Source organism: Scyliorhinus torazame, chromosome 18 (assembly GCF_047496885.1).
Source record: "Scyliorhinus torazame isolate Kashiwa2021f chromosome 18, sScyTor2.1, whole genome shotgun sequence".
In the NCBI taxonomy this organism is placed as follows: Eukaryota; Metazoa; Chordata; class Chondrichthyes; order Carcharhiniformes; family Scyliorhinidae; genus Scyliorhinus; species Scyliorhinus torazame.
This window is the reverse complement of record NC_092724.1, coordinates 148,404,668-148,428,123: the sequence shown is the minus strand read 5'-3', so window position 1 is coordinate 148,428,123 and position 23,456 is coordinate 148,404,668. Positions and strand designations below refer to the sequence as shown.

Genomic DNA, 23,456 nt, shown 5'->3' with positions numbered 1-23,456 from the left:
GAAAGAGTACCCCAACAAAGCCCACGCCTCCACCCTACCCTAGTAATCCCACCTAACATTCGGTCACTAAGGGCAATTTATCATGGCCAATCCACTAAACCTGCACATCTTTGGACTGTGGGAGGAAACCGGAGCACCTGGAGGAAACCCACAGACACAGGGAGAACTTGCAGACTCCGCACAGACAGTGACCCAAGCGGGAATCGAACCTGGGACCCTGGCGTTGTGAAACAACAGTGCTAACCACGGTGTCAACAGAAACAACATCCATCTGTATTTTTAATCAGGACAATTTATGACAATTTTGTCAAAAGGTGAAAGAGGCAAGGAGTGGGGAAACAGAGCACACCAGGCAAGAATAGGCCTGGATTAATCCACCATGTCTCAGCACTGTGGATGAATATCAGCTGGACATCAGTTCCCCCCCACAGCCATCTCGTGGATTCTGCATGAGATTACATTTTTATTAGCAATAGGATTGGCAACTGCAGGAGCTGCATTCACTGCCAAAATTATAGGGGCTAATAATAAAAACACATTCATGTCATCAGTCGGGATTGGATGTGTTAAGTCAATGGGGGAATAGTGTTAAGTCAATGGGGGAATGCTCCAGGTTGACTGAATTGTCCCACTTAGCTGGTCATCAATTTACTAACTGTAATACTGATGAAGGATGCAGTGGCATTTGGGATAAATCAATTAATTGATATAAAAGTATCACCCTATATAAACAAAAGAGACACTGGATTCTATTCATTACTGCAAAGAATGAGTTAGGGAACTGCAAATGGGATTCAAATCTGTTCCATCGTCCATCTTTAATTCTCCCAGTAACTACTAGCAACACTGCACATTTTGGAAGAGGTGATTTCATACTCAAACTCAAAGCAAATTTTACAACCAAAAAGAAATTAAGTTCAATAAAATATTCCACAGTTAAAACTATTACAAAGGAGAACCAGTCAGTCATTCAGATGTTAACTTGAAATCTATCCAAATTGTAATAGTTTTCACCCATGATTAAGTTGCGACATTCAATGATATCAGCATCTATTTCAGTAAGGACAAAAAATAAATAAATCTGTGCACCCAAAATAATTTGTAAGAAAGCAGAGCTTATTACATCGCGTCTTCCCCTTCAGCTGCTGTAAAGCAGCATACAGTTATCAGAAATCTGTGCTGTTATCTCAATCTCCGCAGGTATCCCAAGGCCGGGACATTTCCAACTGCTGACAGGGCAGATGACGGACTTGCTTCAAATCTCACATTGGTTGGTCAGTAGAAAACATCACCAGTCATCTGACAGCTTTCCCGCTTCCCAGAGGAATCCGGCTTAGCACCTTCCAATCAACCGCCACCCCAAGACCCAGCATTCCAAATGCAGGACATTTGTTTCAGATCAAGAACAGCTACATCAGTGCTAGCATATCAGTACCAACAATGTCAGTTATCAGAAACTTGGGAGTAGACCTTCAGAATTCTATAGGTTGCTTGTGAGTTTGACCTTTACTACTTCTCACTCCAGATCTGTGACCAAATAAACACCAAATCCTCAATACAAAGGTTATATGCAACAAATGCCATTGGATCACTACTTCTGAACTTAGCACTCATTTTTAACATTGGAAAGTCAATAAAAGCACCAATTTATAGGTACCAGACCCTGTATCCAGGTAGCTCGGGATTGGACATATACAGGATATGGAGATTTTCAATCCTGTGGTGCAGATGCTGGATGTTCGAAATAAAACAGCCTTTTCTACGTTTTGCGGTTTCATTTCTGATCAAATACAGGTTTTTCCACAGTTCTACTGAAGGCAGCACGGTTAGGGTTAGGGTTAGCACTGCTGCCCCAGTGCCAGGGACCCGGGTTCAATTCCGGCCTTGGGTGACTATGGGGTTTGCACGTTCCCCCAGTGTCTGCGTGGGTTTCCTCTGGGTGCTCCTACAGTCCAAAGATGTTCAGGTTAGGTGGGGTTCTGTGGTTATGGGGATGGGGGAAAAGATTGGGTCTCGGAAGGGTCTCTTTCAGAGGGTCGGCGCAAGACTCGATGGGCCGAACTGCACTGTAGGAATTCTATGGTTATGCTTGAAAAGCCATAACCTGTTTTACTTCCTGAATAGATACGCACTGATCGGTGTAACAAAAAAAAAGTTATTGCCCTTTCCTTCTTGCGGACTTTCGAATGTCGGATAAGGGTCCTGGTACCTGTACTAGGTTTCAAATATTTCAGATACAGAAACATAGAACTTACATGTCTTGGTGTGCTCTTTCGAGAGGAGATAATTGGCCAGTGGTGGTGTATAGGTCAAGCACTGTATAGTGGAGTTCAAGAAACATGTATTTCCAAGGTTGTGGAGTCCAGCTCCGACGCGGCACACACGTACCCATTTCATCGACAATTTTTCCATAGGAAACAGAACTTTCTGAGGGGCAGGGATGCCATCATTTGGAGTGCCACTGATTCCACAGACTGAAAAGTACAAAAAAAAACATGCTGCTGTTTGGATACAAGGAAGTGTTGAAAATACAATGTATAAATGACAAATATATCCTTTCCAGTTACACCAACTTCATTTCCACAGATAAATAGTGATCTGAAGTCGATCAGCTGACAATGACAAGGTAGCTTTATAAAAATTGAGCTACAGCCAATGTGCAGCTAAAGGAACAGGTGTAAATATTTAAATATTCAGAGGAGAGCATTATTCTAACAAGAACTAATATATAAAAAGCTTTCTTGTACAAGAACAAGCCAGCTAACATACTGTTTAGTCTTTCAATAAAAAGCTTCATGTACAAGAACAAGCCAGCTAACGTACTGTTCAGTCTTTCAATACAGACATTTTCTGCTCTTAGAAAATAGGTTTTAAGTTGAAAACTAAAACTCAGGATCAGACTTTTCCTGTTCACCGTCACATCAGTATTTCCACACTGCAAAATCGCAGTTAAACATCATTCAGGCATGGAGTTTACAAATTTTACAATTAGCCAACTTCTCAGTCACAAGATAAAGAACATGAAGCTTTCCTTCAGGGAATTCATTTAAAGGAATATGAATATTGGTTGATATTTTCCATATCAAAAACTCTGACACTGTAGGATGCAAGACCAACACCATGTGAAGTAATGGGTTAAGAGACATTGCAATTAGTTGTCTCATTTATGTTAAGTATCCATTAATTGACACTGATATGTAAAGGGGCTTCAGGTGGCCTCTGTCTGGTGATGTATAGTGAGAGTATTGTGCAAAGGCTGTTGGAAGGAAATAAATGTGTGTTTGTGAAAAAGGAACAGAACTTTAGACTCTTCATATCACAGCAACTAAAACGTCTAACAATTGGTAGTAGAGGATGGTTGCTGTGTAAATGTGAAGGGTTGAAAGATACAACTTTCCAGATCAAACCAAGGAGTGAGTGAGAAAAAAAAAGAGAAAAAAAAAAAAGGGATATATGGCTGAACCGAGGATAAAGATGGCTGGATATGACTATCCTCCCTTATTTTCTGAAAGGGAATCGGACGACCAATGGAGAAGTGCAGTAGTTATGTGGACTAAGGTAACTGCTTTGGGAAAGAGAAAACAAGATATGGCATTGGCTCTTTCTCTACCATATGACAGCAAAATCCGAAACAAAGTGCTTTCTGAGCTGGAATTGGAAGAGTTAGACTCAGAAGAAAGGTCTGGAGACTTTATTACATTATATGGATAAGATTTATAAGAAAGATGACTTGTTAGTGCGTATGAAGCATGGTCGGATTTTGATAAGTTCCGGAAAATTGAGGATATCTCCATGGAAGACTATATAATGGAATTTGGCAGACTATTTAAAAGACTGCAGAAACACAACCTGGAATTTCTAGTCTGTGTTGGCCTTTCAATTACTTGACTGTGCTAGAGTGAGAACACATGGATAGGCTCCTGGTTTTGACAGGAGTTCAGTTTACTGAACATTATGTGAACAGATGACAAAAGCTTTACAAAAGTTTCTGGGGAAACATTCGATTCCGATGGCTCGGATGACCCAAATAGGTCAGCCTGCAATAAGGCAGAATATGGAAGTAACAGGATGGCGAAATCGTATGGCAAGAACAGGGCTCAAGACTATAGACGGAGACCGGACAAGGAAATTATGAAGACAGAAACCCAGTTAGAACCTACAATAGGAAGATGAACCCCAGAAATGCACGGGGCATGATAATTCGATGTGACTCTCAATATCATTATGCTTCCAACTGCCCAACACGTTATAATAGAATGTTTGAAGCGACACATGACACGGAAGAGTCAGAAGAGGAAAAAGATAGTGACCAGAAAGAAGGCATTGTCCTACTGACAAGCAGTTTTATGCCGGTAATGAGGGTGTTGGTTGCAGAATCCTTCAACTGTGCTGTATTGGACAGTGGCTGCACATCTACTGTGTGTGGAATTGACTGGTTAAAATGTTACCTGGACTCTTTGAATGCTGAAAATCGTAACAATGTTAAGGAATTTGAAAGTTCCACAAGTTTCAGGTTTGGGGATGATAATACTCTGAAGTCGCTGAAAAGAGTGGTGATCCCTTGCAAGATTGCCGGAGTGAATCATTTCATTAGCACGGATGTTGTATCAAGTGAGATACCTTTGCTTCTGAGCAGACCGTCAATGAAGAAAGCACACATGAAACTGGATATGGAACAGGATAAGGCAACGTTTTGGAAAGACGGTGGCCTGAAAATTTACACAGTCGGGACACTATTGTATTCCATTACTGACAAATAATATTTCAAGTAGAGTGGTTAAGGATGTGTTAATGGGGGACTTTCCGGGTGCGGCGATGACCAGCTGAGTCGCACGTTTCGGCAGCTCCCGGTGAAACGGACTTTTGGGCTCTTGATAGGAGCCCCAACGGCAATTTTGACGGCTAAAAACACTGTGCGGTAAACCAAAAGGGAATCCCCCCTGGATACGGATGAAAAAAGGAGGAGAAAGTGGCTGGATTGCAGTGGATCCTTTAGAACAGCGGCAAGGAAGGCAAGCAAAAACCAAGATGGCGTCGGAAGGTGGCAGTTTAACATGGGGCCCTGAACAACAAGAGTTCTTGAAATGCTGTGTGGAAGAGCTCAAAAAGGAAATGAAGAAAGAGCTGTTGGCCCCGATACTACAGGCGATCGAAGGGCTAAAGGAGGAACAAAAGACCCAGGAGCGGGAGCTTCGGGTCGTGAAGGCAAAGGCAGCCGAGAATGAGGACGACATACAGGGCCTGGTGGTGAAGACGGAGATGCATGAGGCACATCAGAAACGATGTGTGGAAAGGTTGGAGGCACTGGAGAACAATGCAAGGAGGAACAACCTGAGGATTCTTGGTCTTCCTGAAGGTGTGGAGGGAGCGGACGTCGGGGCATATGTGAGCACGATGCTGCACTCGTTAATGGGAGCGGAGGCCCCGGCGGGTCCGTTGGAGGTGGACGGAGCATACCGAGTGATGGCGCGAGGACCGAGAGCAGGAGAAATTCCCAGAGCCATAGTGGTGAGATTCCTCCATTTTAAGGATAAAGAAATGGTCCTTAGATGGGCAAAGAAAACTCGGAGCAGTAAATGGGAGAACGTGGTGATCCGCGTTTATCAAGACTGGAGTGCGGAGGTGGCGAGAAGGAGGGCGAGCTTTAATCGGGCCAAGGCGGTGCTTCATAAAAAGAAGATAAAATTTGGAATGCTGCAACCGGCAAGACTGTGGGTCACATATCGAGGAAGGCACCACTACTTTGAGACGGCGGATGAAGCGTGGACTTTTATTGTGGAAGAAAAACTGGAATGAGCGGGTTATTAAAAAGAACGTTTGAACAGAGTGGTGGGGCGAATGTGGGGGGGGTTAAAAAGGGGGGAAAAGAGGAGTTTTATGTACTAATCCTGCGATGTGGTAACTTTTCTCTCTTCCACAGGTGGTGATGGGGGGAGGGGAGGTGGAGGAGATGGGGCGTTGGCCATTGGGGGCGGGGCCAAGGGAGAAGCGCGGGCTTGGTTCCCGTGCTATGATAATCATGGCGGGAATAGAGAAGCAGGAAGGAGGGGGCGTCGCACGGTGCGAGCCGAGGTCACGCCGAGGTCGGCCAGAGTTTGCTGACTTCTGGGAGCAACATGGGGGGAGTAATTACGCTAGCGGGGGGAGCTGGTATGGGAGGGGATGGGCGGGGGGGGGGGGGGGGGGGGGGGCACCGCCTGGGGGAGATACAGCTGCGTGGGAACCGGGCGAGGAGCTGGAAAAAGGGGATGGCTAATCGACAAGGGGGGGGGTAGCCCCCCAACCCGGCTGATCACGTGGAACGTGAGAGGGCTGAACGGGCCGATAAAGAGGGCACGGGTACTCGCACACCTTAAGAAACTTAAGGCAGATGTGGTTATGTTACAGGAAACGCACCTGAAACTGATAGACCAGGTTAGGCTACGCAAAGGATGGGTGGGGCAGGTGTTCCATTCGGGGCTAGATGCGAAAAACAGGGGGGTGGCTATATTAGTGGGGAAGCGGGTAATGTTCGAGGCAAAGACTATAGTGGCGGATAACGGGGGCAGATACGTGATGGTGAGTGGCAAACTACAGGGGGAGACAGTGGTTTTGGTAAACGTATATGCCCCGAACTGGGATGATGCCAATTTTATGAGGCGGATGCTAGGACACATTCCGGACCTAGAGATGGGAAAGCTGATAATGGGGGGAGATTTTAATACGGTGTTGGAACCAGGGCTGGATAGGTCGAAGTCCAGGACTGGAAGGAGGCCGGCAGCAGCCAAGGTACTTAAAGATTTTATGGAGCAGATGGGAGGTGTAGACCCGTGGAGATTTAGCAGACCTAGGGGTAAGGAGTTCTCGTTTTTCTCCTATGTCCATAAAGTCTACTCGCGAATAGACTTTTTTGTGCTGGGAAGGGCGTTGATCCCGAAGGTGAGGGGAACGGAGTATACGGCTATAGCCATTTCGGATCACGCTCCACACTGGGTAGACTTGGAGATAGGGGAGGAAACAGGAGGGCGCCCACCCTGGAGAATGGACATGGGACTAATGGCAGATGAGGGGGTGTGTCTAAGGGTGAGGGGGTGCATTGAAAAGTATTTGGAACTCAATGATAATGGGGAGGTCCAGGTGGGAGTGGTCTGGGAGGCGCTGAAGGCGGTGGTGAGAGGGGAGCTGATATCAAAAAGGGTGCATAAAGGGAAGCAGGAGAGTAAGGAACGGGAGCGGTTGCTGCAAGAACTTTTGAGGGTGGACAGACAATATGCGGAAGCACCGGAGGAGGGACTGTACAGGGAAAGGCAAAGGCTACATGTAGAATTTGACTTGCTGACTACGGGCACTGCAGAGGCACAATGGACGAAGGCACAGGGTGTACAGTACGAATATGGGGAGAAGGCGAGCAGGTTGCTGGCACACCTTTTGAGGAAAAGGGGAGCAGCGAGGGAAATAGGGGGAGTATGGGATGAGAAAGGAGAGATGGAGCGGGGAGCGGAGAGAGTGAATGGAGTGTTCAAGACATTTTATAAAAAATTATATGAAGCTCAACCCCCGGATGGGAGGGAGAGAATGATGGGCTTTTTGGATCGGCTGGAATTTCCCAAGGTGGAAGAGCAGGAAAGGGTAGGACTGGGAGCACAGATCGGGGTAGAAGAAGTGGTGAAAGGAATTAGGAGCATGCAGGCGGGAAAGGCCCCGGGACCAGATGGATTCCCAGTCGAATTCTATAGAAAATATGTGTACTTGCTCACCCCGGTATTGACGAGGACCTTTAATGAGGCAAAGGAAAGGGGACAACTGCCCCCGACTATGTCTGAAGCAACGATATCGCTTCTCTTAAAGAAGGAAAAGGACCCACTACAATGCGGGTCCTCTTGACCTATTTCCCTCCTAAATGTAGATGCCAAGATCCTGGCCAAGGTAATGGCAATGAGAATAGAGGAATGTGTCCCGGGGGTGGTCCACGAGGACCAAACTGGGTTTGTGAAGGAGAGACAGCTGAACACGAATATACGGAGGCTGTTAGGGGTAATGATGATGCCCCCACCAGAGGGGGAAATGGAGATAGTAGTGGCGATGGATGCCGAGAAAGCATTTGATAGAGTGGAGTGGGATTATTTGTGGGAGATGTTGAGGAGATTTGGTTTTGGAGAGGGATATGTTAGATTGTTGCAGCTGTTGTATAGGGCCCCGATGGCGAGCGTGGTCACGAATGGACGGGGATCGGCATATTTTCGGCTCCATAGAGGGACAAGGCAGGGATGCCCTCTGTCCCCATTATTGTTTGCACTGGCGATTGAGCCCCTGGCGATAGCGTTGAGGGGTTCCAAGAAGTGGAGGGGAGTACTTAGAGGAGAAGAACACCGGGTATCTTTGTATGCGGACGATTTGTTACTATATGTGGCAGACCCGGCGGAGGGGATGCCAGAAATAATGCGGATACTTGGGGAGTTTGGGGATTTTTCAGGGTATAAATTGAACATGGGGAAAAGTGAGTTGTTTGTGGTGCATCCAGGGGAGCAGAGTAGAGAAATAGAGGACCTACCGTTGAGGGAGGTAACAAGGGACTTTCGTTACCTGGGGATCCAGATAGCCAAGAATTGGGGCACATTGCATAGGTTAAATTTAACGCGGTTGGTGGAACAAATGGAGGAGGATTTCAAGAGATGGGATATGCTATCCCTGTCACTGGCAGGGAGGGTGCAGGCGGTTAAGATGGTGGTCCTCCCGAGATTCCTCTTTGTGTTTCAGTGCCTCCCGGTGGTGATCACGAAGGCTTTTTTTAAAAGGATCGAAAAGAGCATCATGGGTTTTGTGTGGGCCGGGAAGACCCCGAGAGTGAGGAAGGGATTCTTACAGCGTAGCAGGGATAGGGGGGGGCTGGCACTACCGAGCCTAAGTGAGTATTATTGGGCCGCTAATATTTCAATGGTGAGTAAGTGGATGGGAGAGGAGGAGGGAGCGGCGTGGGAGAGATTAGAGAGGGCGTCCTGTAGGGTGACTAGCCTACAGGCTATGGTGACAGCCCCATTGCCGTTCTCACCGAGGAACTACACCACAAGCCCGGTGGTGGTGGCTACACTGAAGATTTGGGGACAGTGGAGACGGCATAGGGGAAAGACTGGAGCCTTGGGGGGGTCCCCGATAAGAAACAACCATAGGTTTGCCCCGGGGGGAATGGATGGGGGATATGGAATGTGGCAAAGAGCAGGAATAACGCAACTGAAAGATCTGTTTGTGGATGGGAAGTTCGCGAGTCTGGGAGCGCTGACCGAGAAATATGGGTTGCCCCAAGGGAATGCATTCAGGTATATGCAACTGAGGGCTTTTGCGAGGCAACAGGTGAGGGAATTCCCGCAGCTCCCGACACAAGAGGTGCAGGACAGAGTGATCTCAAAGACATGGGTGGGGGATGGTACGGTGTCAGATATATATAGGGAAATGAGGGACGAAGGGGAGACTATGGTAGATGAACTAAAAGGGAAATGGGAAGAAGAGCTGGGGGAGGAGATCGAGGAGGGGCTGTGGGCAGATGCCCTAAGCAGGGTAAACTCGTCGTCCTCGTGTGCCAGGCTAAGCCTGATTCAGTTTAAGGTATTACACAGGGCGCATATGACTGGAGCACGACTCAGTAAATTTTTTGGGGTGGAGGATAGGTGTGCGAGGTGCTCGAGAAGCCCAGCGAATCATACCCATATGTTTTGGTCATGCCCGGCACTACAGGGGTTTTGGATGGGGGTGACAAAGGTGCTTTCAAAAGTAGTGGGGGTCCGGGTCGAACCAAGCTGGGGGTTGGCTATATTTGGGGTTGCACAAGAGCCGGGAGTGCAGGAGGCGAGAGAGGCCGATGTTTTGGCCTTTGCGTCCCTAGCAGCCCGGCGTAGGATATTGCTAATGTGGAAAGAAGCCAAGCCCCCGGGGGTGGAGACCTGGATAAATGACATGGCAGGGTTTATAAAGCTAGAGCGGATTAAGTTCATCCTAAGGGGGTCGGCTTAAGGGTTCACCAGGCGGTGGCAACCGTTCGTCGAATACCTCGCAGAAAGATAGATGGAATGGAAAAAAGGCAGCAGCAGCAGCCCAGGATCGGGGGGGGGGAAGAGAGAGAGAGAGAGGGGGGGGGGGGGGGGAGGAGGAACCAGAAGGACTCTCAGGGTTGTTAATATATACTGTATAATATGTATAGGTCGTTGCTACAGATAATTATATATTGGACTGTTAAATTATATTTTTGGATAGTGTTACTTGTGATAAGGCAGTTGCCAATTAGGGTTAGTTTTCATTTTTGTGATTTATTATTTATTCATTTTCTGTTTATAAAATAGGTCATTGTTATTTGTGTTGTTATAATATTGTGTAAAGGATGCACAATGTACTGTGTTGGTTGACCAAAAATTTTCAATAAAATATTCATTAAAAAAAAAAAAGGATGTGTTAATGGCAGTTGAAAATGGGACTTTAGCTGATAAAAAGCTTGTGGTATTAAAACTGCATAGGCAATTTGCACATCCGTCACTTCGGAGGCTGAAAAATTTATTAAAGAATGCAGGGGGTAAGGGATGACGACTATACTAAACTGATAGAATAGGTTAGTGACCGCTGTGAAGTTTGTAGGAAGTACAGAAGGACACCAGCACGACAGATAGTAACCCTACCTTTGGCCAGGGATTTTAACGACATTGTGGCCATGGACCTTAAGATCTGGGATAAAGCAAATAATATATTTATTTTGCATTTTGTAGATTTAGCAACCAGATTTAGTCAATCAACGATTGTACGAAGTAAAGAAAAGAGAGTCATTCTGGATCAAATCGATAGGGACAGGAATGGGTCCACCGGCAAAATTCCTTACGGACAATGGGGGAGAATTTGCTAATGATGAGTTTAGAGATGTGTGAAAACATGAATATCAGAGTAATGAATATGGCTGCAGAAAGCCCATTTAGTAATGGTGTCTGTGAAAGAAATCATACTGTCATTGATGACATGCTTCAGAAAATTTTGGCAGATCGACCAAACTGCAGGCTAATTTCAGCTTTAGCATGGGCAGTACATGCAAAAAATTCATTGCAGATGGTTGGAGGCTACAGTCCTTATCAATTAGTGTTTGGTAGAAATCCTAAAATTCCGTCCATTTTGGATGACCAGCCTCCAGCTTGGGAGGGGACTACAATTAGCTCTGGTTTTGCTGAACATTTAAATGCATTATATCGCAGTAGAAAAGCTTTTTTGGAAGCAGAAGTCTCTGAAAGAATTCGCAGAGCTTTAAGACATAACGTACAGCCATCAGATGCCGTTTTTCAGCAAGGAGGCATGGTATACTAGAAGAGTGACAATTCAAATGAATGGAAAGGCCCAGGGAAGATCATAGGCATAGATGGCAAAACAATTATTTTGCAACATGGTAATCAAACTGTTCGGGTACATTCATCAAGGATAATGGGTACAGATTACAAATTTTCAAACTTAGACAGAGCAGACAGACATGACGAGGAACCAGAGTCATCTGGTACGCATGTGTTACAGAACTATGAGGACCAATTAACTGAGATAGACAGGGTTTCTGTGGAGGAACACAACACTTCTGGTGAATTAGAACAGGCCATTTTTCCGAAAAGGCAACTGCCAACAGTTGGTACAAAAGTGACATACTTGCCTGAAGGGTCTAGTCAATGGAAGGATGCAACTGTTATTAGTAGAGCAGGGAAGGCCACTGGAAAGCATAAACATTGGTTGAATGTACAGCATTCAGGGGAAGGAGTCAAGACAATGGATTGGGAAAACGAAGTTCAAAAATGGGGGGCACAGAAACGCAGTGCCAGTTCAGATAGTACATTGGATAGTGAACTGGATAGTGAACAGGTCCGCAGGAACTATTGAAAGGGCATCCCACAGCAGAAGGGAAAGATCAAGCAGTAGCAGTACAGAACGAGATACCAGGCGGGAGAGGGGACGTAGTATATCAAGATCTCGGAACACGAGTAAGTCTACAAATACTAATAGGAGTAGAAGCCCACATGCACGTGAGATTTTGGTGGCTTCAAATAAATTAGATGAAAAAGTTATTAAAGAAGCTAAACAGCAAGAATTGCATAGTTGGAGTGAATTTGGGGTATACACGGAAGTACCGGATAGGGGACAAAGAGCTCTATCCCACAGGTGGATTTGCATGGAAAAGGTTCTTCCGGATGGAACTTGTAAGGCAAAGGCCAGGCTTGTGGCAAGGAGATTTGAAGAAAACTTAGAAGATCAGGATTTAAGGGTAGATTCACCGACAGCAGGAAAGGTTATTTTAAAGATCTTCTTGGCTCTATTAGCCACAAAGGCATGGGAATGCAAATCTAGAGATATAAAAGCTGCCTTTTTGCAGGGGCATCAGCTCCAGAGACATTTTTCTCTGTCCTCCTAAAGAAGCAGCTAACACAGAAGGGATACTCTGCAAGTTGAACAAATGTGTATATGGATTAAATGATGCATCTAGAGTCTGGTATTTTTCGGTAAGGTCAGTTTTGTTAAAGTTAGGCTGTTGCCAGTTGAAAGCAGATCCTGCAATGTTCTACTGGCACTATAAAGGAAATTTTTCTGGCATTTTTATGATGCAATGTCAATGATTTTTTGTGGGGTGGGACTAGTGATTTTGAAGCTATTGTAATCTCTGGTTTGAGGAAAGAATTCAGGGTTGGAAGTCAGGCTTCCGGTGCATTTAAATATGTTGGACTGGAAATTGGACAGACTAAGTTAGGGGCAACTTTACGTCAGCAATCTTATTTGGAAAGCATCAGCCCAATAGCAATTAGTCGTGGCAGAGTTTCACAAAAAGACGCAATGGTTTCAAAAGTGCAACTTCGAAGTTTAATTGGGCAACTGAACTGGTTAGGTAGACAGACTAGACCGGACGTGAGTTTTGATGTCTTAGAGTGGAGTACAAAAATGAATGATCCCAAAGTGGAAGACATAATAAGAGCAAATAAAGCGTTGGTCAAACTAAAAATGCAGGAGTGTGTTTTGAAGTTCCTGGTTTTAGGTGGCCTTAGGCACTTGAAACTCAGTTTATCGTGATGCGTCCTACACAAATTTATGTGATGGGGTTTCAAGCACAGGAGGTTTTATAATTTTCCTTTTGGGGAACAATGGTAAATGTTGCCCGCTTGTGTGGGAAACAAAGAAAATAACGAGAGTGGTAAAAAGCATTTTGGCTGCTGAGACGTTAAGCCTTGTAGAGGCTCAAAGCCATATTAGACACCCATGCCCACCACATTCACTGAACCTCATGATGCACTTAGTCATAAAATGGTAATCAAATAGGTTGGATATACATACTTTGTTTTTTTGTTGGGGTGGAACAAGCATTTTTCTGGCCAGTTGCCCCTTCAGCTTTTGCGTTCAAAATGACATATTTACTCTTCAGGGTTTCTAACTGACAGGAAAAGTTCTTGCTGGCAGGCTCAAATTCAATTTTCTCAAGAAGAACCTTCTTTGCTGAAGCTGCAAGCAGTTTGTTGAGGTCACCTTCATCAGTAGAATATTTCCTCCCAGGCTTCAGGGCTTCTTTCAACTTGTCTACTATAGGCATGGTGCATAACTAAAACACAAAAAATTTAATGAGCTAAATTAGTTCCCACTAGCAGTACAATGAACTAATCAATACAAGGTTGAGCTAACCTTATTCTCTTTGCAATAACAGTGCCATACCAAGTGATCACAGTGTACCAAATAGATATAACATTTACTCACAATGTTAGTCGAGTTAAGACACAGCGTTAATGTTTTTCTTTTGCCAATTGCTATTTCATTTTTTCAACCGGAGCATGCACCATTTTTCTGTGAAACGATCTTCCACTGAACCCAGTCAAACTTAGCAATGTATTCCTATCTTGAGGATTAGAGCACTTGAAATGCAGAAATTAACCAAGGTGAGTAGCAGAGAGGAGTCACAAGTAGTCACACTACTTCCAATCCCCAGATGGCCGAACCCTAAAAGTATTCCCCATCGCAATGATATGCTGGGGACCCTTCGGATGTTCCCATGCAATGACTACGGAGAAGTTGCCCAGGAGGTTTGGACATCCGATGGGCAATTCCCCTGCAACCCTGAGAAAGTAAGTTTAAAGTCTGAGAGCTCAGCTGGCTTCTGATTGAAGTTATCCAGGAAAAGTTGGATTAACACCAGTTCTTATTATGCTCCCCCCTCCACCCACCCCGTTCGGATAGTGTTAATAGTCAATAAGTTAATAATTAGGTTAACGATTAAGTGCATCAGTGGGTGCATATGAAGTGCCAACAGGTGATGATTATCTGGGATGGAGTTTTACGTGGATTGGAATAAAATTCTGTCTGGAAGAAAAGACTTGGTTTCTTTCATTGTTACCAGCCAGTCATTGAGTTTCACATCATCCCTCACCCTACCCCCTCATCCACTTACCCACCACTCTATCCCCTCACCCATTGGTTGTGGAACCTTTAAATATAATGGAATATTGCAGCTATTAACATGAAAAAGGGGGCATGGTTTGGCATCTCCCATAGGGATTAACACCTCTGAGTATTAGGTCCAACTATATGCACTGATTTAAGTCAAAGAATTTAGTCTGATTGGCAAAGAGTCATGACAACTGTGGCCATACATTTTCCCCACATCTCTACAAGATGTAGAATAATAGAAACGAGCTATCACATTCTACACTGAACCCCCTATTGAAAAGTCATATCTAATACTATTAAACTGCAATCTTTTGTACCAGAGGTTTTTGGCCTTCTCTTCATTACAACTTCGGATCGAAACATCTCGCTATTGTATTTTTTTAAGAAATGTCACGAGCAGCAGTTTATGCCAAGGCGGTTATGCTGGCAATAATTTGGCTAGACCCAAGTAATTAGCAAGATGTTATTGCAATTACAACTACAATTTTTCCTCAATTGAAGGGATTCAAAATGGATTTACTAAAACATACACAGCAGCACTGAAGTTACTGTACTCAAAATGTCTGACCAATTACCATGTATAGACACTTAAATCTCATCATTTTTCAGCTACTGAAGCATATCCATCACATCATTAAATAAACCTTAGTAGAGTCCTAAAGCAAAGTAAAAATTGCACAATGTACTTTTAAACAGCAAAAAAAAAAAAGACTAAATTAGCTATAGCATAATTAATTTTACAATATAATTAACTTGTTCCGTCAATTCTGGAACTTGGACCAAATTCAGTGCACCCATCTATGGGAATGAAGGGTAATTATGATGACTATATGAATAGCATGGACAGATTTTTCGCCAACATAAATCGGAATGAGAACAAGATACTCCTTTTACAAACATACTAATATTCAATATTTATTTAGCTACTTCAGTCTGACTGTTTGAAAAGACTATCTACAACTGATCGGTTTGCACAAATCCAGATTTTACTTAAGGCCAATATCAATTTAGAAATCATGTCACCTCATGAAGTTAATTGTATAGCAGAAAAATGCACAGGGCACATTCCGAGTACAGAAGTTGTGCTTCAATATAATGAAAGGAGAAGTGTGGAAGAATAGTGGTGGGGATATTTAAAAGAGAAAATAAAAATACACAAAGTATTACATTTGTTCACACATTTGTGGTTGCTCTGCCGAAGAAAGGGCCAGAAAGTGGAATCAAAGTGTTTAAGAAAAGAATCAAGGCCAAGTTAGTTCTCACTTACAAAATGCAGTTAATCTTTTTGATATGTTAGTGCAATGCCTGCCACCAAGGCAAGCAGCCTGAAAAATGATAAAGATTGCATGTTGCAGCTATGCACCCAGTCCAGCAGACCCGTCTTGATTTTATTTTCAGAAGCAGTCAGTATAAAAAACTTCCATAAAAGCAAAATACCATAGATGCTAGAAATATGAAATAAAAACAGAATATACTAGATAAACTCAGCAGGTCTAACAGCATCCGTGGAGAGAGAACCAGAGTTAACATCGGGAGCCCGTACAATTCTTCTTCAGAGCTGAAGGGCAGAAATGTGATGGATTATATGGTTGGCGAAGGGGGTGGTGGAGGTGGAGCAGAATAGAAGGTCAGGGATAGACGAGAGTCAAGGAGAGACAGACAAAGATGTCATGGACACAAGGCAAAGGGACTGTTAATGGTAGCATTAAGAACTAAAGAAGGTGCTGATAGTAGCATAAAGGTGAGATAGCAGAAAGTATTAATAGGAGAACAAAGTTCAGTGCTCAGTCCAAGCAAAAACTAAAGAACGAGTGAATTGCATTGGGGCAACAAAGGAAACAAAAAATTTAAAAAGGGGTCAAGATGGAGAAAAATGTTCAGACTGAGTCCAGAAGGTTGTAACATGCCTAATCGGAAGAGGTGTTGTTGCCTCTCCAGTCAGACATTTTGAGTACAGTAACTTCTTCAGTGCTGTTGTGTATGTTTTAGTAAATCCATTTTGAATCCCTTCATTTGAGGAAAAATTGTAGTTGTAATTGCAATAACATCTTGGTTAATTACTTGAGTCTAGCCAAATTATTCCCAACGTAACTGCAGCAGGCATGTGGGCATGAGAGCAAGGTGCGGAGTTGAAATGTAAAGCGACAGGGAGACTTGCCTGCTGACCGAGAAGACGTTCCACTAAGCAGTCATCCAGTCTGTGCCTAGTCTCCCCAATGTAGAGAAGACCAGGTTAGGAGCAGCGACTTGGATGTTGATCGGCAGGTTTGGAACAACAGTTCAAACTCTCCAGATTTCACAACATAAGCACTGGGATTAATCTGGGTGCAAGTGTTTTAGGAATAGTGTGTATGGGAGAGCTCTCCACATGGAGAAAATGTTGCAGAAACTATTCAAATCATTCCCAAATCAAAAAGACAAGGCAAAGATGAACACTTGACCAATTCAAAACCAGGTCATGTTTTCAACCCATGGTAAATTCATAACAGCTGGCTACTTATGGGAGCCAGACAGATAGCAATGAGCTGAAGAGAAATAAAGAAATCCTTTGGGGATTCTGAAAAAACACATAGTGACTTTAAAAGCTGGAAAATAATGATGTTTCCATACTGTCGATGTCTCATCGAGATCAAAATTAATCTCACTTGTAAAGACTTTCTGACATTCACACGTGTTTGATAGCAATCTTTTTACTACATTCATTAACAACTTTACAAACACCAGATACTTAAAACATAGAAGTGCCAAACTTAAAACAAATGTTTCAGAGGTCACCTGACTGCAAGAAGGGAGACAAGTAGGAACATCTAAAACTGATCAAATTGCAAAATGCCTGGACATGTGGCACAAACACGATACTGTACAACAGCAGTCTGTGAATTGCTGCAAGTAAAACAAATAAAGCCCATTATTCTTCATTTTTTTAGGATTAATTTGAGCAATAACCTCGACTGCCCCATCCCACTTTCTCATCGACCTTTACACTATTGGGGGTTAATCTGGTAAATCTCCTTCCTGTCCAATTCACTGCCGACACTATGGATTCTCATATCTCTTTGTTTTTTCTCTCTCTCTCTCTCCTCCCCTCCTCCCCCCCCCCCCCCCCCCCCCCCTCCTCAACTCACTTGGGAACAACGCCCTTGCAATTCATGAATGTATTGACAATACTGCCTCAACATTACGGCCTTATGGGAAACCTGGCTAAGTTCCACCACTTAACCCAAACAAGGCTTGTGGTGCTAGCGTGGCACTTAATCACCAAATATCGGCATAGCCTCACCCCCGTACTCCTCTGGCACCTAGTTTTCCTTTCACTATCTTGTCTTGTTCCGTGCCTCATCTCAATCCCCCCCAAAAAATTACAGCATCACCAACTTGAGTCCAATAAAAATTGTTACCAAGATATGTTCACTGGTCTCCCTCCCTCAGCGTCTGCACCAACGATTTCTCATTCTCAATATGTCATTCTCCACTTAATTCATTATGCTCTCAATCTCCTCAATTTGCTATCCTCTTTGGGGCGGCATGTGGCGTAGTGGATAGCACTAGGACTGCGGACCCGGGTTTGAATCCCAGTCCGTGTGGAGTTTGCACATTCTCCCCATGTCTGCGTAGGTTTCACCCCCACAGCCCAAAGATATGCAGGTTAGGTGGATTGGCCACGCTAAATTGCTCCGGAATTGGAAAATAAAATCTAGGTACTCCAAATTTAAAAAAAAAAAAAAATTTTTTAATTTGCTATCCTCTTTTAATCTCTCCATCCTGAAAACCTCCCCAATCCAAATTCACAGCCAGCCTTGGTCTTGCTAATCTCAGAATAATAATAATAATAGCTGATTGTCACAAGTAGGCTTCAATGAAGTTACTGTGAAAAGCCCCAATTCGCCACATTCCGGCGCCTGTTCGGGGAGGCCGGTACGGGAATTGAACCCGCGCTGCTGACACTGTTCTGCATCACAAACCAGCTGTTTAACCCATATCACTCGTAGGTAAGGCCATCTCTTTTCACTTCCTTGTATCATTCTGTACCCACAATCACTTTCATACCCCAACCTGATCTCCTTCTGTATCCACCCCTGGGGAAAAACAACCCTTCCTGCACTTTCAAATCCCAACTATTGGCCTTTGGCCTTCTGCTTGCCTCAAGGTCATTCTTTTGTTGATTTACAGATTTCTCACTCAATATTTCAAGTGGAACTCATCTGAAAGGGCTCGCGAACGAACCATCTCTCATTGAGCCTCTGATGCAGGTCTTCTGTCAGATAACCAGCAACCATAAAGCAAATATACAATTTTCTATTTTTCCCATTCAGAAGGTCAAAAGTCACTACCGCAGCAAATAGCATTTGATGCATTTAAACATGCGGAAGGAACAGAAGCATTTATTGATGGGGAGATGAAATCGGGTGGGGGAGGTTTGTATAGATCAGTTGGATCGAACAATCTGTTTCTGTGCTGTAAAGACTACTCACCACCTTCTTTTCCCGCTTTTGCAATCCCACAGGATTGAGGACAACTTGTGGGCGGCATGGTGGCACAGTGGTTAGCACTGCTGCGTCACAGCGCAGAGGGCCCAGGTTCGATCCCGGCCCGTGTGGAGTTTGCATATTCTCCCCGTGTCTGCGTGGGTTTCACCCCACACAACCCAAAGATGTGCAGGTTAGGTGGATTGGTCATGCTAAAAATTGCCCCTTAATTGGAAAAAAAGAATAATTGGGTACTCTAAAACTATATTTTTTTTTTAAAAAAGGATTGAGGGCGACTTTGTTCCACTTCGGTTCAATAGGTTTGAAAACGATTGATAAGTTCAGTACACGATCGACAGACTCCGGCACATGCAGGGCTGGTTCGAGGTGCTGTTGGGGGGTTTGCATGCTCGCCGTCCGATGCCTCAACTTCACCTTTGCATGTTCTCGGCACGTTTGCGAATTAAACTTCTCAATTCTGGTTGGTCATGTGTCAGCAGGTAGCTTAGATCTCTTCAGCAATCCTTTGGAGGACATCCCAAAAGCATTGCTGTTGTTCGCGTTGGAGTATCCTGCTGCAATGGGTTCCGAATAGAGCAGTTGCTTCGGGAGTCTGATGTCAGACAAACAAACGACATGTCCCACCGGGCAGAGCTGGTTTCAAGTGATTAAAGTGTCGATGCTGGCATTTTGGTTTGGGAGAAGACACTGCTTTTAGACCATTTCCCTTGGCACAAGATTTGGAGGATCTTGCGAAGGGACCACAGGTGTTCTTCCCCAGTGCTTTTAAGGTGCCTGCTGTAGATTGTCCAAGTCTCTGAAGAGACATATGGCACAGGTATCATCACCACAACAGATGAATTGGTCATTTATTGCACTGCTGTTTGAGAGAGCTTGCTGAGCCTTTGAATCTGCATCAATTAACAGCTATGTAAAAAGAATACACACTCTCCAACCCAAAAGTATTTCCTTTCATAAAAAATATTGATTTTAATTTTACAAAGTCCATTCTCAGAGGTCGGGATCTTTAATTCTTCACTCAAGCCAGAGAGATATCGATACTCACTAAAATGACAAAAAATAGACAAGAAAAAGGGGAATTATGTTTCTGTTTTTAAATAATTTGCTTCTTTTAAAGAATACAGAGGTTCTCTAAAGACTGGGAGTTGCATGTAATCGACCAGATGGGTGCAAACGTTGTAACTAAGAAATGCAAATTAAATGCAAAAAGCTGCAGGGAGACAATTTTGAAGACTATGAAATAAAAACACAACAATGAAGTAGCTAGAAGTGCGGTGCTTTCAAAATCAATCACTAGGAAAATAAATCCAATAGATTAGTCACTAAATAGAGCAACGTATTGATTAAGTTTTCATAGAATTTACAGTGCAGAAGAAGGCCATTCAGCCCATTTTAAATTCAGCCCATTTTTGAACAGCCAAACAGATTATCTTCATAAATACAAGGATTCATGTGCAAAAATGAGGCCGAGATCCTAATCATCTTTCAAATCATACCACTGAAAGGTTGGGAAACTATGGAGTGTCACGGACGCCTAGTCAGCTCTTAACAGTGGCTAAGAGACTAGACCAGAGCCATAACCAAGTCTTACGACAGTGCGGAAAGATCAATATGTTCCAAAAGTGATCATTTAAGAAATAGGGCTCGGATATTTTAAAAATCAACTTTATTAAAAGAAAAATCAATATTAAAACTTCAACTCTAACAATAACAGATTACATGCAGTTTCTTAACCTTAACACATTTGTTCCCATTAAACAACAGTAACAGAACATGCAGCTCTCATGCGACTTTCACAGGCAGACAATGGCAATACTTGCATTTACAAAGCAGTTTTTCTTTTGGTACGGACATTCGTTCTGAACCCTTTTCCAAAGCATACCTCAGTGGCAACTTTCATGACATTTTTGGTCGACTGCCAAAGCCTTCTCCTAACTGTTCAGAACAGCATTCTATCTTTCTTTCTCCAAGCTCCACCCAGCTCCTCTGGTTATCTTGGTTGTCTGATAACAAATCCCAGTGATGCTAAAGAACAGAGCCATGCTATTGATATGAAACGATCTATAACCTCCCACTGGCAGACAAAGAGACCATCAAACTATGTAATGGGCTAATGGTTGATCAGGCATAAGGGTCCCAAAAGACAATGGATCTCTAGTGAATCATCCTTGCTGAATCAGGCCATCCCGCGAATTCCCACTAACGCGTTTACGTCTCAATGGGACAATGTAACGCAGTCAGGTGTGGACGTATCCCTTGGACTCTGTGAGTAGGTTTTTTTCCCCCCTCAGTCTGCTTAATCCTCAAATTGTCTGCCACATTGTGGCCTCATTTCTGGCCCCAATTTTCTAATATCTCCCTCACGTGACAGGAGAGTGGGTAAAGGATCAATGGGAGTCATTCGTTCACACTATTTTCAAGCATCACACAAAAACACAACGTGAACATGTTCAAATATCAGATGACAGGTCAGGAAAAGATCACAGCCGAGATATTGACAAGACAGACAATTTGGCCGATTCAAAGTTCCACAGTTCTACATCCAATTTACTTGCTGAATTTGATGTAACATTCAGTTTTCAAACTAATATTCCCCTTTATTTCCCCATGGCATCTGCTCCTTTCTCACAACTCTCCTCTTAATATATGCTAGCCACCATATTTTCCAATTTCAATTATTTATTTTATTTAAGATGCCAGCCTTTAGAGTTTAGCTATATATCGATTCGCTTTGAGAGGATTCATGTTATATTTTCCACACTTTGTTACCTCACTCCATAAATTTACTGATGGCTGTAAACTCTTTAAATAAGTAAACATATCTTTAAATTAGTTTACCTCTTGCTTCCTTTACCCTATACACAACCAATATGTAAAAATGCTGCATTGTGCCATTCCAAGTGATTACTTTTGAATTAATTTGCTTAAAAGCCTTACAAGTTGTGCACGCTTGTCTGACAATTCACTAGAGTACATTTCCCAATATCATCATGCAATGCTATTTCGACTGATGTTCTAATGTTCCATTTTTAAATTACTACAACAGTATTTCACTCAAGTAATATCTATATCCTTTCAAACTGATCCTTCCGTTCACTCCAAGATGAGATTCCTGACCCAGAAGCTCTTTCAATGTGGATGAATTTGTTTTTTTATTTTAAATTGAAGCAATACAGTACTTCAAATTGAGCAACGTAACATGAACTTAACATTTAAAAATAGTGAATGCCGTTCATTTCCAAATTGGGATAAATTTGCCACAGGACAGAAGAGAGTCATCATCTTCGAATATGCATAATACACAACCTTTCATTTACTCCTAGTATACAATTGAAGAACATGACAGCTCACTATTTTTAAAAGAAACGTGAAATGTGAATTATTTTATGTTCCCCATTTCTAGATAAGGAATAACTTTATCTTTAAGTCACATTAAGGTTTTAAGAGGCCAATCATGTTAGGGTTGCTGCAATCTTGAGGGGCTACACAAAACCACAATGAGAGAAACATTTATTTTTTTCATGAACCCAGGCAGCGATAAGAGGAATTGCAGAGAGTTTTCTTTTGTGTATAAATCATGTACTATTGAAAACCAGCCATGGCAATCTCTCTGCTACGTTCTAAAACCGACCATTAAAACATGAGAATTGGAATGTTGGATTGCAATTGGTTTCTTTTCAGTTTTTAAATTATGTGTACAAGTTTCAGATATCAATAATTAGCCCACGACATCAAAATGCATGGGTAAAAAGAGGAATTTAAATCTGCTAATTTCTACATGAAAAGTCTCAATGTTATTGCTTAACAAAGGAAAATGTTATTCCACAAGATATAATGGTAATGTATATTTATTTGCACAATAACTGCTGCATGTCTGATCAGAAAACTATGTGAACAATCAAATTTCTGTTCAATGCAATTTTGAATTAAATTTAATGAATGGGAATTCTCTTTCGATACACGACTAGGATTGTGATCCGCTTTCCTTGGAGCATTGACAATCTCTCCAATTCACCAGATTTACCATGCTTGCTATCCCCTGCTTATTTATATCTCCATCATTTATACTCCATTATACCCACCTTTGGGTTTTTTCACTTGTCCCATCATCTGCACTGCACTATCACCCTTTTAGTCCATTGCTTCTGTGCTCTAAATCACTAAGCAACACTGGCTTTGTACTTCTCCAAAAGCTGTTCATCCAGACATCGTCCAATTCTAATAAAAGGCAAGCGTCCTGAAACATTAACTCTTCTCTCACTCTCCACAGATGCTGCACGACTTGCTCAGAGCTTCCACATTTTGTTATTTCACTAAATGTCATGATTTTTGATCCTTGATGATTCACGATCCTTGATGAATCATATGGTTCAATTCACTGCTGCTTGCAGCAGAACACCACCCACTTAACTGAAAAGGCTTAACCAGATAGCTATAAGCACACTATATCAGAATGTTACTAAATGCTGATAATTGATAGACACTGATATACACAGTGAGGTTCAGACCAATGGCTTAAAAATGGTTCTCAATTTTTTGGTTGAAGGATAGATTAATCACATA

At 43.1% G+C, this 23,456-nt stretch overlaps 1 protein-coding gene across 1 annotated transcript in view; it reads right to left on the bottom strand.

The window, feature by feature from the left end:
* Positions 1 to 23,456, bottom strand: part of usp36 (ubiquitin specific peptidase 36) — an 88,351-nt gene that overhangs the window by 48,232 nt on the left and 16,663 nt on the right. The window contains exons 2-3 of the mRNA XM_072483570.1: positions 13,306 to 13,567; positions 2,256 to 2,474 (exon numbers count right to left, since the gene is read on the bottom strand). Coding sequence (XP_072339671.1) covers positions 2,256 to 2,474; positions 13,306 to 13,558 — 472 coding nt within the window. The 5' untranslated portion in view covers positions 13,559 to 13,567. The remainder of the gene's footprint in view (positions 1 to 2,255; positions 2,475 to 13,305; positions 13,568 to 23,456) is intronic.